Source organism: Nycticebus coucang, chromosome 12 (genome assembly GCF_027406575.1).
Source record: "Nycticebus coucang isolate mNycCou1 chromosome 12, mNycCou1.pri, whole genome shotgun sequence".
Lineage (NCBI taxonomy): Eukaryota > Metazoa > Chordata > Mammalia > Primates > Lorisidae > Nycticebus > Nycticebus coucang.
In genome coordinates, this window is record NC_069791.1 from 21,623,330 (window position 1) to 21,646,470 (window position 23,141).

Genomic DNA, 23,141 nt, shown 5'->3' on the forward strand with positions numbered 1-23,141 from the left:
ACATGAAAGTAGTGGCTGAGTTTGGCTCTAACAAAATTTCAATTTTTAAGAGAATAAAAGGCTATAAAAATCACACACAATTTTATAAATCAAGGTTTACTATATGAGTTAGGAAACATCAATTGGTAAACAACTAAATTGTTTTCTGTGTCTACCACGTGGCTTCTTTGTAGAATCTCTGCTAATAGGAGCAGATATGTATAAACACCCACAGATAATCCTGGGAATCATGTGTTAAAGCCAAGCAGTGTCCTGTGACTGCTGGGAGTTGATATAAACAGCATTTAGTTCTGAGGATTAGGAAGAAGGATTTATAATAGCTGCGATCTTACCACCAGAATTGTCTCCTTGGGTCATGTCTCCACTTCTCACTCCAACAAGAGCCCAAACCTGGAGTCTGATTGTCCCCACTGTATCATTAGTTACAGCATTTAATGCCATTAAGAGAGAAGCAACTAAAACAGGATACAGTAGAGGCCAGGGAAAGAAGTATAGATAAAAGTTTTTCCCTTCTGGTAATTAAACAAAGGGCAGAAGCAAGAGACATCATGATGTCCTGAGCGTCTCCTGCCACCTTAGACCTCTGCAGAACTGGGTGATGTGCTGTGGGAGTGGTTGACTCTCCTCCAGCCCCAGGTTTAGTGGCACACTTAGCGGGCACACAGGCGGCTACGTGGAAATGGTGTTGCATGAGACTCCTAGTGCTGTTGTTCACGGACACCTCATGACCGAGCTCTTCTCTGTTTGCCAACAGCAAAAGGCCAGTTCATCGCTTTATGTATCTGTTTTATAAATTTTCTAAAAATCTATTCGACAAAAAAAATAAAAATCAGTAACCTTCACTCTGCCTTATTTATCTTTTATCCTCAGGAGGAACACCAGAGCCAGGAAAAGTCGCGACTTCCAACAAAGTTGGATGACCTGGTAGACTTCGGTGATCCATAATAGGAGGGCTGAAAATCTTTCTCAGATTGGTTAACACTGGCCTTATCTTTGGATCAAGAAACAATGGGAAAGTTTTGAATTTTTCCAGAAAAGAAAATTCTCCATTTCAGTAATACAATAAAAGGGACACGTTGATTATTAACGTAAATAGGCACTTGCTTTTCTATGACAGTTACCGTCATCATTGATATTCACTTCATGATTCTACAGACAGATGAAGGTCAAAGCTCCCACACATTTCTCTCATGAGGAAAAATATTATTTTTAAAATGTTATCAATGTGCACATATGTAGACATATAAATATTTATAGGGAAACTCACTGCCCAGTCAGTGGAAATGGGAATAGAAATATGTGCTCGGGGAATCCTCACTGTGTGACCATGCCTTCAAATCAGGAAAGCTCAGTAATTCTTTTGCTGTTTCCATCCCTGTGTCTAATGGAAAAGGTCAATGTTTCATAAAATACAGGCATAAAGAGACTGTGGATTCTCCCCCACATTACAGGGAGGAAAGAATGAGAGGTCCCGGAAGGTCCGAAGACCCAAGGTCAGACTGCAGGTTAAGCCCACAGCCTGGCTTTCCACACGCTCATGCAGTCCTAGTGCTGAGGTGCAGCAGTAATCTATTGCATAGAAAAACAGTAAAGTCACCAGGTTAGCTAGTAGAAATGGAAGACATTAAAATAGTACATTTAGAGAAAAGCAAGGAGAGTCAGCCAGACCTTGGAGAGAGAGCCAAAGACCACATGCTAAACCGTGGAAGGATCTGTCTTCCCCGTGACCACATGAAGGGGCAGACGAGTGCACGGTGGAAATCCAGCCAGGGAGGGTTATAGGTCTCTGGTCAGAGCTGCACCATGCACTTTTTTTCCTCTTATTAATAGTAATTATTATTAAGTAATAATAATTATTATTAAGTAATAATAATAATTACTTAGTAATTGGAGTAAAAAATCCTAATTAAAAATAAGCCTTAGTAATAATAAGGCTAATAATAATTAGCCTTAGTAATTGGAGCCCATCTTATAGTCAAAAGGTGGAAAAAAATCCTAATTAAAAATAAATAATGAATGAGTAGATGGGGGCAGAGCTGTACCTGATACAGGTAAGCACCACCTTGAGGAAAAATCTGAGGGGGAAATGAATGGAACTGGGTCACAAACAACGTGATTGCATAATGGGAAGGACAATGATTTATGTACCAAAGGCTGACATGAGCCTGCGTACTCCAGAGTAAGCTCCTGGGTCATACTGGTTTGGTACAGCTTCTCTGAGTTTTGTCAGGCTCCGTGGCAGACAGAAGTCAGGGAGTTATGTACTGTCCCCATTTGGCCTACTGCAGCACAGCAACTGGAAGGAAACTCCAGACACTCTGGTCCCAGGCCCGGGATAAGATGGGATACACTCACTGCTGGTGCTCTGGAAGTCCAGGCAGCCTGGCTTGGATCAATGGCTGCACTTAGCATCACTTCAAGGAACTGGGCCCAACTAAGAGGATGAGGGTCCAAAAATGTGAAATATAATAAAGTACTTATGTCTGCCCTACATTTTAGCACTTCAAGTCCTATCACAGAGTCATACATTTAATCTTTACAGAAAATGTATAACACAGGTAGGAACTACTAATGCCATTTGAGAAATGTGCAAACTGAGCCTTGGAGGATTGTATATTATTTTTAGAAGGTCAAACTCCAGGTGGCAAGGTCAGAGAATCCAGATACCTGAACTCTTGGTCTTGTTCTCTTCTCCATTATATTAAGCAGATTCAACACAAAGTGGAGTTGAAATCACAATATACAACTAAAGTGGAAATTAAAAAAAAAAAAAAAAAGGCATTTCCTTTAGTTTCAAGGAAATGGCATTTTTTTTTTCTTTTTTTTTTTTTGGTAGAGACAGAGTGTCACTTTATGGCCCTCGGTAGAGTGCCATGGCATCACACTGCTCACAGCAACCTCCAACTCCTGGGCTTAAGCTGTTCTCTTGCCTCAGCCTCCCAAGTAGCTGGGACTACAGGCGCCTGACACAACGCCCGGCTATTTTTTTTTTTTTTTTTTGGTTGCAGTTCAGCCGGGGCCGGGTTTGAACCCGCCACCCTCGGTATATGGGGCCGGCGGCCTTACCGACTGAGCCACAGGCGCCGCCCGGAAATGGCATTTTTCAAAGTTCATGTATGTCTTTCTAAAAAGCTTTTCCCAATGGGAATGGAAATCTCTGCCAGGAAGCAGCCTGCTCTCAATGTTGGCCTATTCTAGAGATCACAAATAAATAATTTTTCAAGTTTACATTTTAAAGTTAATGGAATTGGACACATCTGGTCATCTGTTCTGCTAACATTCTAAAAAATCAAAAGAGGTGGGAAGAGGCTCAGAAACAGTCTGTGCAAATCCTTTGGCAATTGGCTGGCACTCTTCTGGGATGATCACAATAAGAACAGGATGCTACCACTGCTTCCTATAAACACCTGTTCTAGGTAAGAAGCAAAGCTGCCAATAGAAATAGCAAGAACTCTGTTGGGACGATTTACCTACCACCTCTGAGACACCTCTGTGAGACACCTCTGTGAGACAGGTGTGTGTCTGAGGCAGGCCTGATCTTTTCCTTGGTAGATCTCCTTATTTTCAAGTGAATGTACTGTTAGAGACAGGATTAGCTCCATTTGTGAAAGGTATCAATGAAGCCTTCCATTTTTATAAAAATTATGCTCTTTGTACTCAATGATTCTTTTATAAATTTATAGGACCGAGAGGCTTTTAAACATGCTAACCTTAAGTTTTTAACTCAGTGGTTAAAAGAAGAAGTTACTGGGCGGCGCCTGTGGCTCACTGAATAGGGCGCTGGCCCCATATACTGAGGGTGGTGGGTTCGAACCCAGCCCCAGGCAAACTGCAAAACAGAAGAATCGCCTAAGCCCAAGAGCTAGAGGTTGCTATGATGCCATGGCACTCTACTGAGGGCAACAGAGTGAGACTCTGTCACTAAAAAAAAAAAAGTAGAAGTTATTCTCTTGACAGATGAGCTCAGCATGAGATATGGTTTGTCTGTTTGTTGCATTCATAATAGATGAATGAGAATAAAACAGAAAATTCTCAGAACTCTTAGTTATCATTAAGTTAGTAGTTTCAATGAAAGAAACAAATGTAGAAAACTATTTTTGAAGTCTTCAAAAAGTGTTTCATATGTTCTACAACAGGCCAGACCATGTTCCTTAACTAAAAATTGTATGTGTCAAAAAAAAAAACTCATAAAACCTTATTTAGACAAACAAAATTATTTAAAACTTTACAAGGAAATTTTTTCTATTGATTGTAGGAGAGTTTATATGTTTGTATGCTCAAACACAATTGTGTGTGTATGGATGGATGGAGAGACAGGTAGGTAGACAGATTCTGGAGGAGAACCATCATGGATATCCCACTTGCATTGATTTTTTTATGAGGTCCATAGACACTGCATATAATCTCTGGCTTCATCTGTACTCATAAATTTGTTCCATTTGAAAGAGAGTTAAGGGTGGCACCTGTGGCTCAGGGAGTAGGGCACCGGCCCCATATGCCGAGGGTGGTGGGTTCAAACCCAGCCCTGGCCAAACTGCAACAAAAAAATAGCCGGGCATTGTGGCGGGCACCTGTAGTCCCAGCTACTCGGGAGGCTGAGGCAAGAGAATTGCGTAAGCCCAAGAGTATGAGGTTGCTGTGAGCCATGTGATGCTACGGCACTCTACTGAGGGTGGTACAGTGAGACTCTGTCTCTACAAAAAAAAAAAAAAGAAAAGAAAGAGAGTTAATTATTTTACTCCAAACCATCAAAAGGAGGGTTCATCCAACATCATTAACATGTCTTTCATTTTATATTTATTTTAAATGGGTGAAGTTAAAAGTTTCTTACCATCCAAGCTGTGACAAAGTCTCCCAACCAGGTCCCTACCGCAGCTAATTTCATGAAACTTTCATTTCGGATGCCCATGTAGTCTGTAATGATATATGCTCTGTGGAAACAAACACACAAGACATTGTTCAGACTCAGACAACCATATAGTCAAAGCTTTCTGGTTCAGCAACAACAAGCAGAGGTATTGTTCCCACTTTAAATAAGCTGTCCTTCTCTAGCCCCATCACATACGCTTACAAATCTGGAAGGCTGTTGACAACTCTGAGAGTGTCTAGCCACTTTAAAGAAGACTTTAAGACTGAACGTGGCTCGAGGAATTACCATGTGCATTTCAGATTTGAGCTGTAAGACGGAGGGCAGCTTTTGAAAAATCAAACAGAAATACTCAGCAAAGGTATCATCTCATGATCATTCAAGTAGAAGCAGAGCAGAAACAATTTCTGAATTAGAGTAACTTGACAGGGGAAGAGAAGAACTAACGTTCCTTCAGTCTGGCAAGTCAGACCACTGACAAAGTGCTGGGACCAGGCTTTGGATACAATATCATCTCTGAATAATGTCTGGAACAATGTCAAGAAGGAATAAAAGTTCCACGCAATGAAACAACGTGAAATATGATTCAAATGTGTGGGATAGCAATAACCAGAAGATTTAATTTTATTACTTGCTTTTTGGATAACTAATTTTTGTTTCCATTGACAATAGATACTAATAATGAGACCATGTTATTATTTATAAGACATTTCCATTTCTTCATTAAATAGTCAAGAAAACTCTAAGTATTATTTTTCCTATTTTTCAATTTCTCTGAGAAAACTGAGACTCAGATCATCTAACTTCCCCAATCAATATCATATAATTAATGCACAGTAGCTAAAAACCAAATTTATCTCTCTCCTATAATGTTTTTTTACTCTAATTTCCTTTCACTCAGGTTTTTTACTTTAAATTTTGCTCTATTTATTCTTCATAATGTACAATTCAGAGTAGTAGTAAAACTCATTTCTTCTTAATTTTAAAATAACACACAAGAGATAATGACATGTTTGTTATTATCTATTGAAATTATGAAAAAGCACATTTTTGAAATCACTGAAAGGTAAACTACTTCTAATTCAGCTTTTCCTTCTCTGGAGTTATTTTGATGGTTTGAGTAACATAAAATAAACAGATATTTAAGTAGTTTTATTTAACAACAAAATCAATTTATAAACTCTTAAAACAACTCATTTTCTACAAGCTTCATTCATCTACCTTGGAGGGTCTATATCTTAAGGTCTCATCCAAAATTCTGGATCTCCAATTCCATAATTTCCATAATGGCCAAAATTGTGTAAGTACCATAAAGAGCATGCTTATAATGTCCCAGGAACAGTTATTATCACTTTAAATACAGTGTCTCTAAACCTTCCTACCAGTACAAAAAAGGTGTTATTATTAATAATTTATAAGTATGGAATTCAGTTCTCTTAAAGCTCAAGAATTTATTTTGAAATGACTTCAAACTTCAACAAAAGTTAAAAGTACAGTACAAAGATCTCCTAATATACCCTTCACTGAGATTCTCAACTTTACACATGGACCACATTTGCTTTATCACAGCCCTTTCTAAATCTATCCTATGTATATTAACATATTATATACTACATATTTCATAACATAAGAGTGCATACATCACCCCTTTTTCTAAATTTATCTTATGCATTAATATATTTTATATTATATATCTCACAATACAAGTGAGTATATATATACACATACAGGGTGCCAAAAATGTATGCACATTTTAAGAAAGGTAAAAACTATGTTAAAATTGTACTACCCAAAATAATAATAACAAAAGGCGAATGCCAGTCACATTGAGCACCTCTTGTAATTGCAGAAGTCAAACATGACTTGCACATTAAAATTTTAATACAGTTGTTCGTTTTCTTATTTTTCACACTGTGTCTATGTGTGTGTGTATGTGGCTGTTAGTCTTTCTTTGAACTATTTGAAAGAAAGTTATAGATACGATGTCCATTAGCCCTAAATACTATGGACTGTTATTTCCTTAAACAAGAACACTCTTCTATCAACCCCTAGGAAACCTTCAAAACTAGAATATGGTTGATGTAATATTCCCTTCTAATCCACAAAACCTATTTGTGTCCCTCCAGCTGTTCTTTTTGGCCCAGTATCCCATCCAGAAATGCACGTTGCATTATGTTGTATCTCTCCAGTTGTCTCCAATTTGGAATACAGGTATTATGGAAATGAGATTTAGAGTATTAGCAGCTCATTCAAGATCAAGCACCTCATAAGTTGACTGGATTTGAATCTAAACTTGATTGACACCCAAATCAGGCACTTATCCCCTATCCTATTCCTTTTTCCTACAATTAATAGTAGAGACATGAAAACCACAAAGAACATCTACTCTGTCCTCTTGTACTTTAGTAGGCAACAAAAATCAGGACTTATTTCTTTGTAAATAAGCCATAGCAATCCAACAGTAGCATAGAGAAACTCTAGCTCCCCAGAGCTACCATCAAGTCTCACACTTAGTTCAACAAGCTTAGCAGCTTCTTCTTGAAAGGCTCCAAGGTTGGTCTTTCTCCATTCAGGACCACCATCACTGAACAGCTCGTGGCAGTTAACTCAATGTTACTTTAGAGCAGCAGTTCTCAACCTGTGGGTCGCAACCCCTTTGTAACAATGAAAATACATCCTGCATATCAGATATTTACATTATGATTCATAATAGTAGCAAAATTACAGTTATGAAATAGCAACGAAAATAATTTTATGGCTGGGGGTCACTACAACATGAGGAACTGCATTAAAGGGCTGCAGCATTAGGAGGCATTAGGAAGGTTGAGAATTGCTGCTTTAGAGGACTAGCACAGGTAATTGTCCAGCTCTTTCAAAGACACCTATTTAAAGAACTTGCTCAATGCCCTATCTGTCCACTTTGCCAATTAGTTCTAGAATATATTGGGGTAGAGTGAAAATGTCAGGGTACATTCCTTTAGATTCTATAGATGTGTATAAGAGAAGGCATCATTATTTTGGTGTCTGAAAATAGGGATGGGATAATTCACTTGCAACACATTATGGTGAAGTCAAGAACAACTTGAAAAATATAAATTAAATACAACAATTACCCAAGAAATCTTCTTAAATGCATCAGAGAATTGATGAAGCAATGAACATTAGAAAGAACACAAAAAATATCAGATTGGAGAGAACTATGGAAAAGTTAAAATTATGGAAGGTCTAGTTGATATTTTCTCTGGACATCTGCTGACTCTGCAAGCAAGACAAGAAGATAAGAATCTTGGGCTTCAAAAAGGCAGAGGGCAGCCTCAGTGGGCTGGAGAGGCAGCATTGGAAACGTGCCCTGGAGAGACCTTGAGACACAGCTGGATGCCTTTCGAAGCATTTGCCAGAATCTGAACTTGTTCCAGAGGAGATCAAAAGATTCAGTAATGTCTCTAAAAAGGATTATGGAGACATTAATTTCACCATACTGAAGAGACTATTGTAATTTAGAACTAGCCAGCAACTGTAGTCCAAAAGAATATAGGGCTATAAAGGGCAAAAAACAAGGATGGATCAATCAGCCCGTATTCAATCTGGCATATGGTGATCTACTCTTTCCACCTAATCTAGGAAAGAGTGAAATTTTTCTGGAAAAATAAAATATCACCTAGGTCCTCCATATATTTTTATACATAACATCTGCCATTCAAAAAGTCTAGGATGTCAAGAAACAGGATCATATTAATGAAAACCAAGAGTGGAAAACAATAACTAAGAGTAGATGTGGGACAGGGAGTTACTCTGGCTATTTTGTTCGCTCTTGATTCGCTAGGACTTAGAGCACTACCTATACATAGTGCCACCAAATATTTGTTTAACTATTAATTAGTGAAGTGACCCAAATTATTCATATTCATTTCCATATAGCATTAGTAGATCTCTGTACACAAGCTCTAGAAATGCCAATACAATAAAATTAAATCATGAAGAATCTGTCCACATAAGAAGATATTAAAAGTGTCTTTAAGATGTGATTTACTTTTTTTTCTTCAACTACATTTATAGCTACTTGACTGCAGGACAGTTGTCCTATATTCACATAGAATGATATATCAGCACAAAATCAAGAAATTATTCTCACCTGCAGCTGTGGGCACATAACAATTACTAGGTGTTATGACAAATCCGACAATTCGGCATAATTAATGAAATAACTAATATGTTTAAAAATGAAGAGTGATATGTAAATACTACTATTTAATATTTATTTTATATTTGTTTATTTGGACAAATATGAGGAAGAGCTAAAAATGTGCAAACTCGTCATAAAATACAGGGTGGCCACAAAGTTCGTGTGCAATTTAAGATTTAAATTGCTGTACCTTCAACTAATATTTCATTGATTTCCATATTAATTAACATTTAAAAATATTTCCTGATTGAGTTGTAAATGTGAGAGTATACATACACTTATGTCAGCAACGTCAGCTAGTTTGAATATCACAATAGACTCTAAATAGTAAAATTATAGAGTTTCCTATACCCAATGATTTTGAGAAGTTATTCTGAATTAAATTTTATTTGATAGGAGGCAATATTAAAGTTTTTGTTTGGTTTGGTGCTTTTATCTGGTGCTTTTTTGGTGAATTATTTTAATTATTCATATGTTGTTTGTTTTCTTTTATGCTTTAACTGGTTATTTCCACTATGCATAGATCTAGAAAATTTTGCAGTTCTATTGGCCTTCCAGGCGCTACCCTCAGTTTTTATTTTTTTCTTGAGATCTCAAGCTTAAATGTCAAATCCATAATAAACAAGTAGATACTTCAATATACAAGATCTGATAAAATTAATAATTATCAGAACAGCTTGACAATATGAGCTATCAAGCTTATTGCACATGTGTACCAATTACGTAAACTAAACAAACTCTAACATGAAATAACAGTCAATAAATTTATAACATAAAGAATCAATCACATACGTGAGATGCTCAATCGCTTAGCAACAAAAGTTCCAGTTCACTTCAATCTTACTTATAACATAAGTGGATGTAGTCAATGCCAGGTAATTTAGGGGTTGAGTCTCTGAAAATTTAACAGGAGGCAATAAACATAGATCGCCAAACCAATATGGATTCATGCTTCGCTGAAGATTCATCTGTGGCCAGCTGGATTCATAATGTCACAGCTGTCTCTCCTAGCCATGTTTGGGCAGCATAAACAAGACTGGGGGCTTCATACACAAATAAATCATGGATAAGTAGTTGACTTACATGGGTATGTAACTAATTATGTTAAACATCAGCTCTAAGCAAAAGCAAAAGCTCTAAGTATTCTTAGACACTGAGATGAAAATATGTGACCACAAAATGCCTGGAATTATAGGTAGATTTACTATATTAACCTTTTCTCAATCATTTTGTGTCTGTAATAAATAATTAACTAGGTTAATGACTTGAATCTAATCTCTTGGTCAACCATTACCCATTCTAGTTTTTAACTATGGAAAGACTTTGACTCAGTTCAATACACATGTAAGGACCTTCCTGGTCAGATACAGGGTTTGATGCTGCATGTCAAGATGCATTGAAGTGTCAAAAATGCTGCAGACAATTGTTACATGGAACCCAGACTGACTAAAATTGCATCATACCTAATAATGCTCACCGATAAAATACCAGCTTAAGGTGGTGCCTGTTGCTCAGTGGATAGGGCGCCGGTCCCAAACACCAAGGATGGCGAGTTCGAACCCAGGCCCTGCCAAACTGCAACAAAAAAATAGCCGGGTGTTGTGGTGGGTGCCTATAGTCCCAGCTACTCGGGAGGCTGAGGCAAGAAAATCGCCTAAACCCAGGAGTTGGAGGTGGCTGTGAGCTGTGATGCCACTGCACTCTACCAAGGGCAACAAAGTAAGACTCTGTCTCAAAAAAAAAAAAAAAAAAAAAAAACTCCAACTCAAATTTCCCAAGTTTAACCATTCATTCCCTCTAATTTCTATAAGGAAGACATATGCAGAAAGACTATAGACGGAGTTTTCATTGACCACACCCACCCTGACTGTGAACACACCCACCACACAGCAAGGCTTTCTCCTACTCCTTGCCTCACTTCAGGCCGTTTAGTGAAATTCATTTGTGGTGAAATTCATTTGAGAAACCTTAGCATTACCTTAATTCCTCCCTCTCCTTTACTCTCAACATTGAATCAGTCACTAAGATTACTCTGAAAACCCCTCAGCTCTATGCTTTTTTTTCTGTCATCACCATCACCAATGTCTAAATTCTGTCTGTAATCATTTTTTAATCTGAAACCGAAGTAATAAGCCTTCTAGCCTCCTGTGACTATTTTTCCCTGACTGTAGACTCTTTACTACCACTATGACTTCTGGGGGACGTGGTAAGATATATTGAAGGAGGAGGGGTCTTAGAATCAGAAAGTGCTAAGCTTACAGCCCACCCACAAATCTGGGACAAATGATCAACCTTGATAATCATTCACTTCTTTATCTACAGAGTGGCAAAAAATATCTTTCCTTCACAGAGGTTTACTGAGGATTACGTGAAATAAAGTATGTAAAGCTTCTAGCACAACTATTTCATAACAGGCATGCAAGGAAATGGTAAACCTTGGGCCCACCGGCTTCTGTTTTCTAAAATAACGTAGCAGTCCCCATGGTCACGAGGTAAAACTTCCACTCTCTGAAAGACTTTTATTTTTAAGACTTGTTTCATTTCACAATCCCCTTCTTTCAGGCCCTCCGTCTCACCAGGAAATCAGTCTCACCAATCTACCACCATTCCACGTGACACCTCATCATCGCTGCCCACAATGCTCTCTTTGTCTGGAATGTCATCCCTGGTCTTCTGTCCTGAGATTATAACTCAATCTGTCTACAGAAATCTCCTGCCATTACTTTTGAAAGTCACCCCTTCCCTGATGTTGTCATTTTACCTTTACTATGCCTCCATGTTAGGTACGTCTATAGGGGTATTTTAATGATTTTCTTGCATTGCTTCTCTCTCCCGTAAGATTTAGTCCATCATGGGTAAAGAGCACATTTCATTCTCCTGGGCAAACACAATTCCTTGTCTAGCATATACTGTGTTTTAGGAATGCAATCAAATATTCAAATGGATTAAGTAGTCAATTGGTTAATGTGAGAAAATGACTTAAATCATCTAATGTCAGGGCCAAACTAAGAAAAACATGAAAGAATAAAGGGAAAAACAAGGATTTGCAATATAAGATAAAAATAAAATGGACACTGAAGAAAAATTGTGGCCTCTGTAATTAAGATGTCTTCACAAAATTAGAGTATCACTGTATCATTTTTATTACCCTTTCTATGAAAAAGCCTAGAGGCTGGAATATAATGAAATCAAAATAAAGAACCCTTCCTTGACTTTCTGCAATCACATGTGGTAAATTTACTTCCTTCGAATGTGTTAGTTGACTAAAAATTAAAAAGTAAAATATTAAAAATCTACTGAGTCATATTATTTTAAAATAATCCTTTAAATGAAACTAGATATCAATACATAATTTAGTGAGCCAATTTTCTCGCACAAACAATACTGGAAGTATATAAGAAAATACATTTATTTTATCCATATAAAAAAGAAACAAAACTTTTTCACTGCCCTTCTAATAGATATTGTAAAAGTACATTTGTTGTTTGTCCTTTAATGTCAAAGGTATATAAGCTTGAAAAAACATAGTCTCAAAATTAATTTTGAAATTATAGCATTTTTGTGGTTATACCTCAAGTTATTTTCTTAAATCAATTTTTCGTCAACTTCACAAACAATCCAAAAATATGCAATCTAATGTAATGCTCAAAATAGTTCTGTCTTCTACTTCTAATAAATTAAACAAATACAGCAAAAACCCCTCATATATCTTTACTAACATTAGAAAAAAATAAATTACAAAATGAAGTTTTAAAATCTTGAGCTCATTATTAAAAGAACCCAAAAGTCCCCAAAGGAACCCAGAGAGTTGCATATTACTAACTTAATCACGTTTTAATGCCAAATGAGATTCAGTGTGTTTAGAACTATTCATATAAAATGTGTACAATTCATTACCATCAATTTTTACTGTTGTAAATGTGATTTAAGACAAATAGTATTAATTAATTTACCTGGCATAATATGTCCTTTCAAAATAATTGGTAGAGTGAAATATAACTTAATAGATTTTGCAAAGTTTTTGATGCTGCTTAAAGTAAAACAAAACATAAGTTCCAATGTAATGGGTGTGTGCCAGTGAAGCTACACTGTAAATGGTCAAAATGGACAAAAGATAATGAACTGAAAACAAGGGGAAATAAATACAATAATTAACATTTCCCAGTAACTATAATTTGTCCACTGGGTATAATAAAATGAATAAACCTGAAAAATGAGAATGATTTTCTATTTCTTACAAAATTTTCAAATCCAAAGCACTTGTAATAATTAACCTTTTCTTTTCTTTTTTTTTGAGACAGAGACTCATTTTGTCATCCTCAGTAGAGGGCTGTAGTGTCACAGCTCACAGCAACCTCAAACTCTTGGATTCAAGTGATTCTCTTGCCTCAACCTCCCAAGTAGCTGGGACTACAGGCGCCCACCACAGCTCCCATAGAGACAGAGTCTCTCTCTGGCTCAGGCTGGTTTCCAACCTATGAACTCAGGCGATCCACTCACCTCAGCCTCCCAGAGTGTTAATCCGGATTAACAGGTGTGAGCCGGTGCACCTGGCCTGTAATAATTATTCTTTCCTTTCTCTTCTCCTTCCCTTCCCTCCCCTTCTCCTGTTCTTTTTCCTCCTCCTCCTTGTCCATCTTCTTCTGAATACAAATTCATCAGCATCTTATTTTCTTGTCCATGGCTACTCAACACTTGTCCCCAGTTATTTTCTTCCAATGTTGGAGAAGAAATTTTAGGCTCCAGTGATGTGGGTAAGGGAGAAGGAGCCTGTCTTTTCACCTGAAACCCTTCTTGAAGAATGTGAGTTTACATTAGATAAGCATCTATCTTATTTCATATTCATTTATTTATTAAACAATTGCTAATGTCTCACAATATGCCATACCCTGAGCTTGATACTTGTACCCTTATAAATTTCCAGGGGAAAAGAAATAGCACCCCAGAGCTAGTGGTCACTTCCTAGATTATCCCTCAGCACTGCTTGTCTGGTGATTTCCTCCTGCCAAAGCTGATGGAGATGTGGGTACTGACACCTAATCCTGCTTCCATCTCATTATTTCCTTTCCTGGTAATTTAGAAGCAATACACAAAAGGGAGACAGAAGAAAATCTCTTTCCAGGAGGCTATCCAAAATACAACCCAGTGATTTTGGGTGACCATGTTCTGTCTGCTGTGAACTGAGGACAAAGTCTGTGGTAAGAGGGAAGAAAAGGAGAGAGAGGCGGGGGGTAAGAGGAGCAGAGAGAGGATGGAGGAAGGCCGCCGACACAGGAGAGAAGCGAGACAAGGAGAACGCGGGTGGAGTGGGAGTGGAATCCCATCGCCTTCCTGGGGCCTGCATTCTTGTCCTTCGGTTTCCATGGGACATTCCACTACTATCTAACATACATCGCCCAGCTCCATATTTGTTCTTAAGCTAATTTAACAAAGCATCTATTAATTGCAATGAAAAATACTGTAATCATTCACCAAAGAAAGATGTTCGACTCTAGAAATGAGGTTGTGAACATTTTGTTCAATTTTAATAATACAACAATTCTTGCACCTTTTAGAAAGGAGTGACACTAAATTGACTATAAGAAAAAGAGTCAGCAGTGTAGCTGATAGACTGAAGTTGGTTTCAAATCATTCCTGGTAAGAACAAGGATGAGTGTGCTGTGCTCACTCTTCATAATACTTCCCAAGGCCATGGGAGGAACTTGTGTTCAAATTTTAATGTCCTACTCACATATTCATAAGTGTGCCAAGGTTTAGAATAGCTCTCCCTGTCCGGGTTAAAAAGGAAAATGTGGTACCTGTTCCAGTTAAAGCAGCCTGTTAGACCGCATCTCCACGTTTAGGGGCATGGGGCAAACTGCTGGAATGTGTCAAGTGAGTGACAATGAGGAAGGGAATGTCTGTGCATGGAAGAGATAAAAATCCAGATATTAAATCTCTCAGCCAGCTAATCTAAAGGGAGCCTAATTTTGAAATAAAAAATGTTGGAAGAGATAAAATAACGGTAGGTAATGCATAGCTTGGGAAGAGTGGGGCTTCATTTCCGACAGATCAAAGAGTTGTACAGATCTCCTACAAGGTGTCAGGAGAAGGTTAGAAGAAAATCAGATTAAGCAGACATCACTCAGCAGCACAGAATACAGGGAGAGAGCAACAGGAGTGCCGGGGAGAGGGGCCCCAGGAGTTAAGTTTGCCCAGGACACAAGACTGACTCAGGATGGCAAATACAGGCACTTTCTCCTTCTGCACTTGGTCATCCCTGAACTTGGACCCTCTGTAGGACAACTCTAAAGTCCCTAGACATCTCCTTAGCCTGGTAATGCCTTTTTCCCATCAAAAGCCCTTCAAAACAGAACTGACATGGTCTTCATTGCTCCATAAATTTGCTCAGCAGATTGACTAATAGAGGCCTTCCTTTGGTTTGGTCATAAAAAATTTCATGTTCTGCTTTTGTACCGTGTGCTTCCTAAGGTGCACCTCACCACCCATCAACCCAGGGTTTAAAAACAAGAGATAAAGGAAATAAAACCATGTTTCCACCCACCTTGTGAACATGTCAAACCCATCAAGTTCCTTTGGATGAGTTTTCTGAGAATTCTCTTTGCACTGTTAGAACTGATACTTTAGCTACCACCATACTATTTTCTTCTTATTCTGCTCAGTCTAATGAAGGTCAGGTGATGCAGATGCCAAAAGTGGTTTCAAAGATACCCTTTCTTAGATTGTTAGTGACCAAAAATCCTGCCACTGCTACTCAGATTGTCAATGTGCATGCCAAGGCCAAAGTATTTATGTCTGTTCTAAGGACAACGCAAACATCTTTGTAAATTCTATTATCGTAACAGATACCTCCCTCACAAATCACACCCACGATACTACACCATGCCCGTTTCACCACGAGCCAATATCAACAGTACTGCTGATGCCTGTAGTCTTAAACTCCCACAGAGATTATGGAGAAATGCTTCTTTTAACTCTTTTTACTCTTATGCAATATCCTCTTACTGATTTAGGTGTGAGTCGATGGGACTAGGAATAAAATCTGTTGTGCTTTATTCATAATAATCACTTTCTGGAAAGGTACAGTGGCTCACACCTGCAATCCTAGCACTCTGGGAGGCCAAAGCAGGTGGGTGGCTTGAGCTCAGGAGTTTGAGATCAGCCTGAGCAAGGGCAACATGCCCTTCCATTCCCTCAACTCCATTTCTACTAAAAACGGAAAAAGTAGCTGGGCATAGTGATGGGAGCCTGTAGTCCCAGCTACTCAGGAGGCTGAGGCAAGAGTACCAGTTGAGCCCCAAAGTTTGAAGTTGCTAGGATCTGTGACACCACAGCGTTCTAACTAGGGCAACAGAGTGAGACTGTCTTAATAATAATAATAATAACCCCTTCTTTTCACCCTGCCCTTGTCATTGAACCAGGTGTCCTTGCTTCACCTGTCTCTGAGATGCTATTACCCGGGAGGCTCTTTGGTGCCGCATGTAAACAGCTCTCTACAAACAGGATTACGTGTAAACTTGGTGGAGTGAGAAATTACATTTCCTTCTTCCAAATCTACTAAATGACAGTGTACAAATAAAAAATAAATACAATGAGAAAATACAAATAACCAATGTCAGGAATAAAAATGGGGCATTGCTACAGATCTTACAAAGAGTAAACAGATCATGAAAGTGCACTGAGATATTTTATGCCAATAAAAATAAAAATTTAGGTGAAATCAATAAATTTCTAGAAAACTATTTACAAATTACCAAACTACATACAGGACTTAAAGGAAATAAAAAACAGATTTGTAGCTTTTTTTTTTTATTTGATTGAACAGATTAGATTGAATTCATGAAATTCAATCTATAATTACATATTTTCCCACAAGAAAAATCCAGGCCCAGATGTGCACATGGGCACCCAGAGAAATGTACGGGAATATTTACAGTATCACTATTTATAATAACCTGAAATGGGAAACAACCCAAATGTCTATCAATAAAAAATAGATGAATATATTAAAACACGGTCATATGATGGAGACGGTTACACAATGAAAAGGAACCAACTAGTACTAAACAAAGCTCGGATGGAGCTCAGAAACAGTTACGCGAAAGTAGTCAGATAAAAAGAACATATCATATCATGTCATTACAAATATATAACCCCAGAAACAGGCAAAACTTAACTATAACTATAGTGTTATGGAAGTGGTAAAGCTATATAACAAAGCACGAAAATGAGTAGCCTAAAAAAGGAGATAGTGGATACTTTGGAGGAAGGAAGAGGTTTACCAGTAGAAAAGAGAGAAGACTTCTGGGATGCTGGCAATATTCTTTTGTTTAATACGAATGGTGATAACATGGATGGGTAATATGAGTGTTCACTGTTGGGGATCAGGGTTCCTGGTTCCCAAAACCCAGTTGACCTGGTTGATTACTCAGCTGAGCTAGAAAGTTCAACCGAGGCACAGCATAATAATTGAAAACAAAAATGAATGGAAACTGAGAATAAAACTGGAGCAGCACAGGCAGCATGGATAGAAAGCAAAGTAACCTATGCAAGTTTCACTGTAACACAGAGAAATTTTATTTAGGAAGAACAAAGAGAAAGTTTAGAGCACTTCCAAGGAGAGTTGAAAGTGAGTCCCTCTCATGAAGGAGAGAAGGTGAGAGCCAGAGATGCAAAGGCCTGAGGGGAATAAACACCTTGGTTCTCTCCCTTGAAGTTGGCTGTAAGTCTTTGCGCCTCTCTGCACCTCCGGGCAGCATTGCCCTTTGCTATTGGTCACTGACTGTCTCTTTCTATTGGTCACTGGTTACCCAGGTTACTTCATAGCCACATTCTTATGGGCCCTCCCGGCTTCCTGGTTCAGTAGGCCAGGTTCTCCTCCCACCTGTCATCCTCTTAAAGCCCCTTTCTTAGTGTCCCTTCTCATTCATTTAATATTTTATAATGATTTACCTTGCAGTCATTCTTTTTTTCTTTTATTTTAGAGAAGGGGTCTTGCCTCACTCTGCCGCCAGACTGGGGTGCAGTGGGATGATCACAGCTCACTGCAGTCTCAAACTCCTGGGCTCAAGGGATCCTCCCACCCCTGAGGAGCTAGGACCAGCCGTGTGCACCACCACACCTGGCTTACTTTGCAATAAATAAGCTGTACTTGCGTGCTCTCTATACTTTTACATAGGCATGCTATTTCTACATTTTAAAAAGTACACATAGGAAGAACCTGTGTAGAAAAGACTCACAAAAATGGTAGCTAGTATTATCATTTTGTGGGAGAAACACTGGGATAATAAAAGAACATAGCTTTGAGAGAAAACTATTTTTCTCTTGAATCGGGAGAGTGCCACACAGGAAGACAGGGGACCAACAGGAGATTCCTGATGTGTGATGGAGGCCATGCACATTGGAGCTGTGCAATTAGTGAGAATGACCTTGTCCGAGCTCCTTGTCCTTGTCCTTGCAGCTAGGACAAGGTCAAGGTAAAGGAATAATGAAAGATGAAGCTGGAAATTAATGATGTAGTAAAGGACAGCGAGTGCCTACAATGTAGTGTAGCCCCTATTTTAAAGCCTGTGGACAATTCACATTTGGATATTAAATTGTTTGAGTTTCTTCCACATGGTGCTGATTTTAACCATCTTCCTGCATCTTAACTGACCGAGCCTCTTGGTGTCTCTTCATGAGAAAATGATGCTACAGCTGTGTGCCAGGGTTGCCGGTTTCACATGCATAACGCCTGATAAGGTAGAGATTAAATCAAGCGTCATTTGAAAGCCTCATAAAAATTTATATCTGCTTAATTTATTTCAAGGGGTGAAGCAGAAAGTCACCTCGAAGCCAGTGTTCCTTCATGTCCATGAAGAGTCACTTGGGTAATTTCCCAGTAACTCCCCTGGTTAAGAGAAGAGTTATTAGTCCCAGCTACTCAGGAGTCTGAGGCAAGATGATCACTTGAGCCCAGGAGTTTGAGGTTGCTGTGAGCTATGACACCATGACACTCTACCACAGGTGACAAAGTAAAAAAAAAAAAAAAGATAAGAAAGTTACTGAGGAAGAGCAATAGGAGAGCATGTCATCAACTTCTGTGGCTCTAGCAAAGCCCCAAATTCCTGACATGCAGAGCTGAGCACCAGGGAGGAAAAGGGCAGCTCTGCACCCCAAGATGTAAAGCACTCAGGGTTGCAGGGGAGGACCTGACTCAGAAAAAGACTGATGAGATGCTCCAAGCAAAAACTGTGGGGAAAGCGTGTGGGTGGCCTGGCTGCTGACTTGGGCTACTCACTAAAGGACATGCATGGGAAAGCTATTTTCAGCACCGGATAAGACCAGTAGAAGCTCTTCTGAACTCAATCTTTGGGGTTAAAGATACCTCTGTAGTGGGTGCAGGATCTGGGCCAGAGAGAGCAAGCATGCTGGGTGGACAGAAGTCCACACGACTATGCAGGAGTGAGTACACTTGACCAGCAAAACCACACAGCAGCTACAGTGGCCAGACACATGTGAAAGGGGAGAATAATCAGATGGTTCCATTCTTTCTATGGGTAGTGTTGGAAAAATGCCAACCCCAGGGACCCTACCTGGGACTAGGTAAGATATCAGGGAAAACGTCAAGTCACTCTTTTAAAGGTTAAAATACATCAGCCCAAATTTGTATTCTGATTTTGTGAAGCATCTATGCCATTAATATACGAAGCCAGAGATTTCTGCATTATCAGCTTAAATCTGCGAGGCATACCCGTGAACCCCACAACCACTGGAAGGGAGGCCTTTGGTGTTAATTAAAGGTCTGTTTGCCTGGGAATTTTTCTTCAGGCAACTCAGGTACAAACAGCTTAGGAGCTACCCAGTCCCAAAAGAATAACCTCTTAGGATGCCTCCCAGCTATCTGCAACTGAACTTAAAGGAGGCCGCGGCTTGTCCCTGAAGGAGAGAGTCAGCTATTTATTCACTCTTTCAACAGTATTGATTGAACACATCCTACCCGCAGGAACCGCTAGGTGCTTAGAATACCAAGATGAATGAGAGGTGGTCATTACCATTTTGCAAATGTAAAAAGACTCACAAACAAATCAACAGAGCCATCTATGGAGAATGCTCTGTGTGAGGTGGGAGAGAGGGAGGAACAGAGCCTAATTCTATTGTGAAGGGGAGGGGGCAGGGAGAAGAGAAAGCTTCACAGAGGAGGACAGAGGGCAAAAGTGTTTGAAGCAGAAGGAAACACACAAAGGCAAAGAGGGCTGAAAGCAGCAGGGCTTGAGAAAGGAAGCAGCTTGGGCAGCTGCTGGAAGGCCCAGTGCTACAGGTGCAGGGCTCGGGGGCAAAGGCCACATCCCAGCAGGCTCAGCATAGCCTTGTAAACAAGCCTGCTTTCTGAAACACTCACACAAAAGTGAGAACATGAGAAGCACAAACCTCTATCCTAACATCTACCTGGATATTATTTATTTCAAACCTTTAAAACGCTTTCCATTTAGGAAACTGTCAGAGAAACAGACCCAGCAGATGATGATAGACAGACAAAACAGCCAGACTGACAGACACAGACATGTTATATAGATAAGACATTTATTTCAAAGAATTGGCTTATGCAGTTTTGGGGCTTGACAGAGTCAAACTTCACCCAAATAGGGTGGAGCTGCCTAAAAGAATCAACCCCCTACCCTCTCCCACCAGATGTCCCACCTGGGAAAGGTAAATGGATCAACCCCACCCTTATAACAGATGTCTGACCCAGGAAAAGGAATGTCCTGACCCCCACCTTTCCGACCTTTAAAACCCCCATCTGCCATTGCTCACGTGTGTATTTCTTCCTGGTTGCAGATTCCACCCCACCTGCACCCAGGGGGAATAAAAGCCATTTTAATTGCACAAACCAGGCCTTCCTCCTCCTTTCATCTTGCACCTAGGAATAGTCTTTTATCTTTGGCTCCATAACCTTTCAGGGCTAAGTTCAGGATTTGTACAGCAGATCAACAGGCTGGAATTTCTTAAGCAGGAGCTGATATTGCGGTCTTTGGGATGAATTTCTTCTTTCTCTGGGAAACCTCTTTTTGCTTCTGCTGCCTTTCAACTCATTGGATAAGCCCTGCATCCACCCTTCACGGATATCATCAGGAATAACTTCCTTTACTCAAAACCATCAGGGCTTGGTGCCTGTAGTTCAGTGGCTAGGGCTCCAGCCACATGCACTAGAGCTGATGGGTTCGAATCCAGCCCAGGCCTGCCAAACAACAATGACAACTACAACCAAAAAATAGCAGGACATTGTGGCAGGTGCCTGTACTCCCAGCTACTTGGGAGGCTGAGCAAGAGAATCACTTAAGCCCAAGAGTTTGAGGTTGCTGTGAGCTGTGACGCCACAGTACTCTTTCGAGGGTGACAGCTTGAGACTCTGACTAAAAGAAAAAAAAAAAAAACTGATTGTAGATGTCAGCCACATTGACAAAATACCAGAACACCTTCACAGTAACACCCAGATTCACATTTGATCACATAGCTGGGTACTGTAGCCTAGCCAAACTGACACATAAAACTATCATATAATTCCATGGTTCCCAACCACTGGCCATTTGGGAAGGAGGAGAAAGAGGAAGGGTTGGTCTGGGAAATGGCAAAGATGGAAGAAAATTTGAGTATAAGTAGACCCATGTAGTTCAAATTCATGTTGTATAAGGGTCCATTGTATTTTTTATAGATTTTAGGTTTACTCACACTCAAATATATTTTAGACATCTTCATAGAGTCCTTGATAAAAGAGACTCATTACTTACGAACATATATCTTCCAGGACTGAAGGGGGCCTACAGCCCAAAACCAGGACAGGGTCCGGAGCAATCAGAGTCTGAACTGCAGTCCTGTGTCTAAGGGTAAGCATGTAACTTAGCCCAACAGAAAAAGTCCAATCATCAAAGCCAGGGAGGTGATTTAATAGACATGTGGATGTCAAAGTATAAAATCAGACAATATCCACAAGCAGGAACAAGGGAAGCTGGTAGCAACTCCTGAGCTGAAAAGCAGACCCTCTGGTTACATACACCATTAGCTTTTCATCCAGCTCCTGGAACTGTGAGCAAGAAGATGCTAGAGTACTGAAAATAGGCAGAATAACAGGCCTAAGCGAGGCCTCCAGTTACATATCTGTGCCTGCACCTGGTGAACCTTATCTGACTGCTACTGTCAAGGTATGAGTTCACAAGGCAGGGAAAAACAGACTGCATTGCCTTGGCAAGACTTAGTAGCCTTAGTTTGCGTATGTAAACTTGAACTTGACAACAGAAGACAGCAAATCAGAAAACTATAATCCCTACTAATTTTTAAGTATTTTTTGTCTATAACTAGATTGTCCTTTTTATTCTGTCCTTTACTCTTCAGAATTTGACTTACCTGCTGTGGGCATACACTTCCATGGATGGCCCAGGTCCCATCTCCATTCTCTGTTCTGAGTTTTCTCTCTTTCTTCAAGCTTTCTAGTCCCTATCCTGTTGACTTTAACTTCCTTCCTTAAAAAGCCTACCTGGAAATTCATTTGCCATGTCCCCAAAACACAACTTCCCAGACTCCTCAGCTCCCTTAACCACAGCCCAAGGTGAGCATGCTCAGCAGACCTCTGCCCTGATCCATATTTACTCATTCTCAGCCCTGGTTACACATTAGATTCACCTGGGGGACTTCTAAGACACTATTGCCTAGGCCCCTCTCCAAGAGGAGGTGCGGGTATCAATACTTTTTTCAACCTTGTGGTGCTATCACCCAGCCAGACTAAGGAATCACTGGTGTGGCTAAAGCTTCTGCCCACTGCCCCAGGTGGTCTGGAAGACAATTGGAGACAAGAGTCACTACATTAAGCACAAAGGGTTTTCCAAGTCCCTACAAAGGACCATTGAAAAGCAGAAAATGCTGAAAGAATTGCAAGCACTTTAAGAATTTTAAGCACGAAAATGACATGATTAAGTATATTTGCATAGATCAGAACTGATCAAAGTGGGGGCCCATGCAAAAAAACATTTACCATTTCCTGATTTCCAACAAAGGGCCTTCATTTATTCATTAGCCTGAGTGTTCACCAATTAATATTCCATATCCTTCAGAAAAGCA

General features: G+C 39.5%; 1 protein-coding gene across 5 annotated transcripts in view; it reads right to left on the bottom strand.

Annotated features, from left to right (window-relative positions):
• Positions 1–23,141, bottom strand: part of TMEM117 (transmembrane protein 117) — a 492,082-nt gene that overhangs the window by 230,344 nt on the left and 238,597 nt on the right. For all 5 annotated transcript variants that reach the window (XM_053557171.1, XM_053557168.1, XM_053557172.1 and 2 more), the window contains one exon: positions 4,832–4,931. In XM_053557171.1, the coding sequence (XP_053413146.1) occupies positions 4,832–4,931 (100 nt within the window). The remainder of the gene's footprint in view (positions 1–4,831; positions 4,932–23,141) is intronic.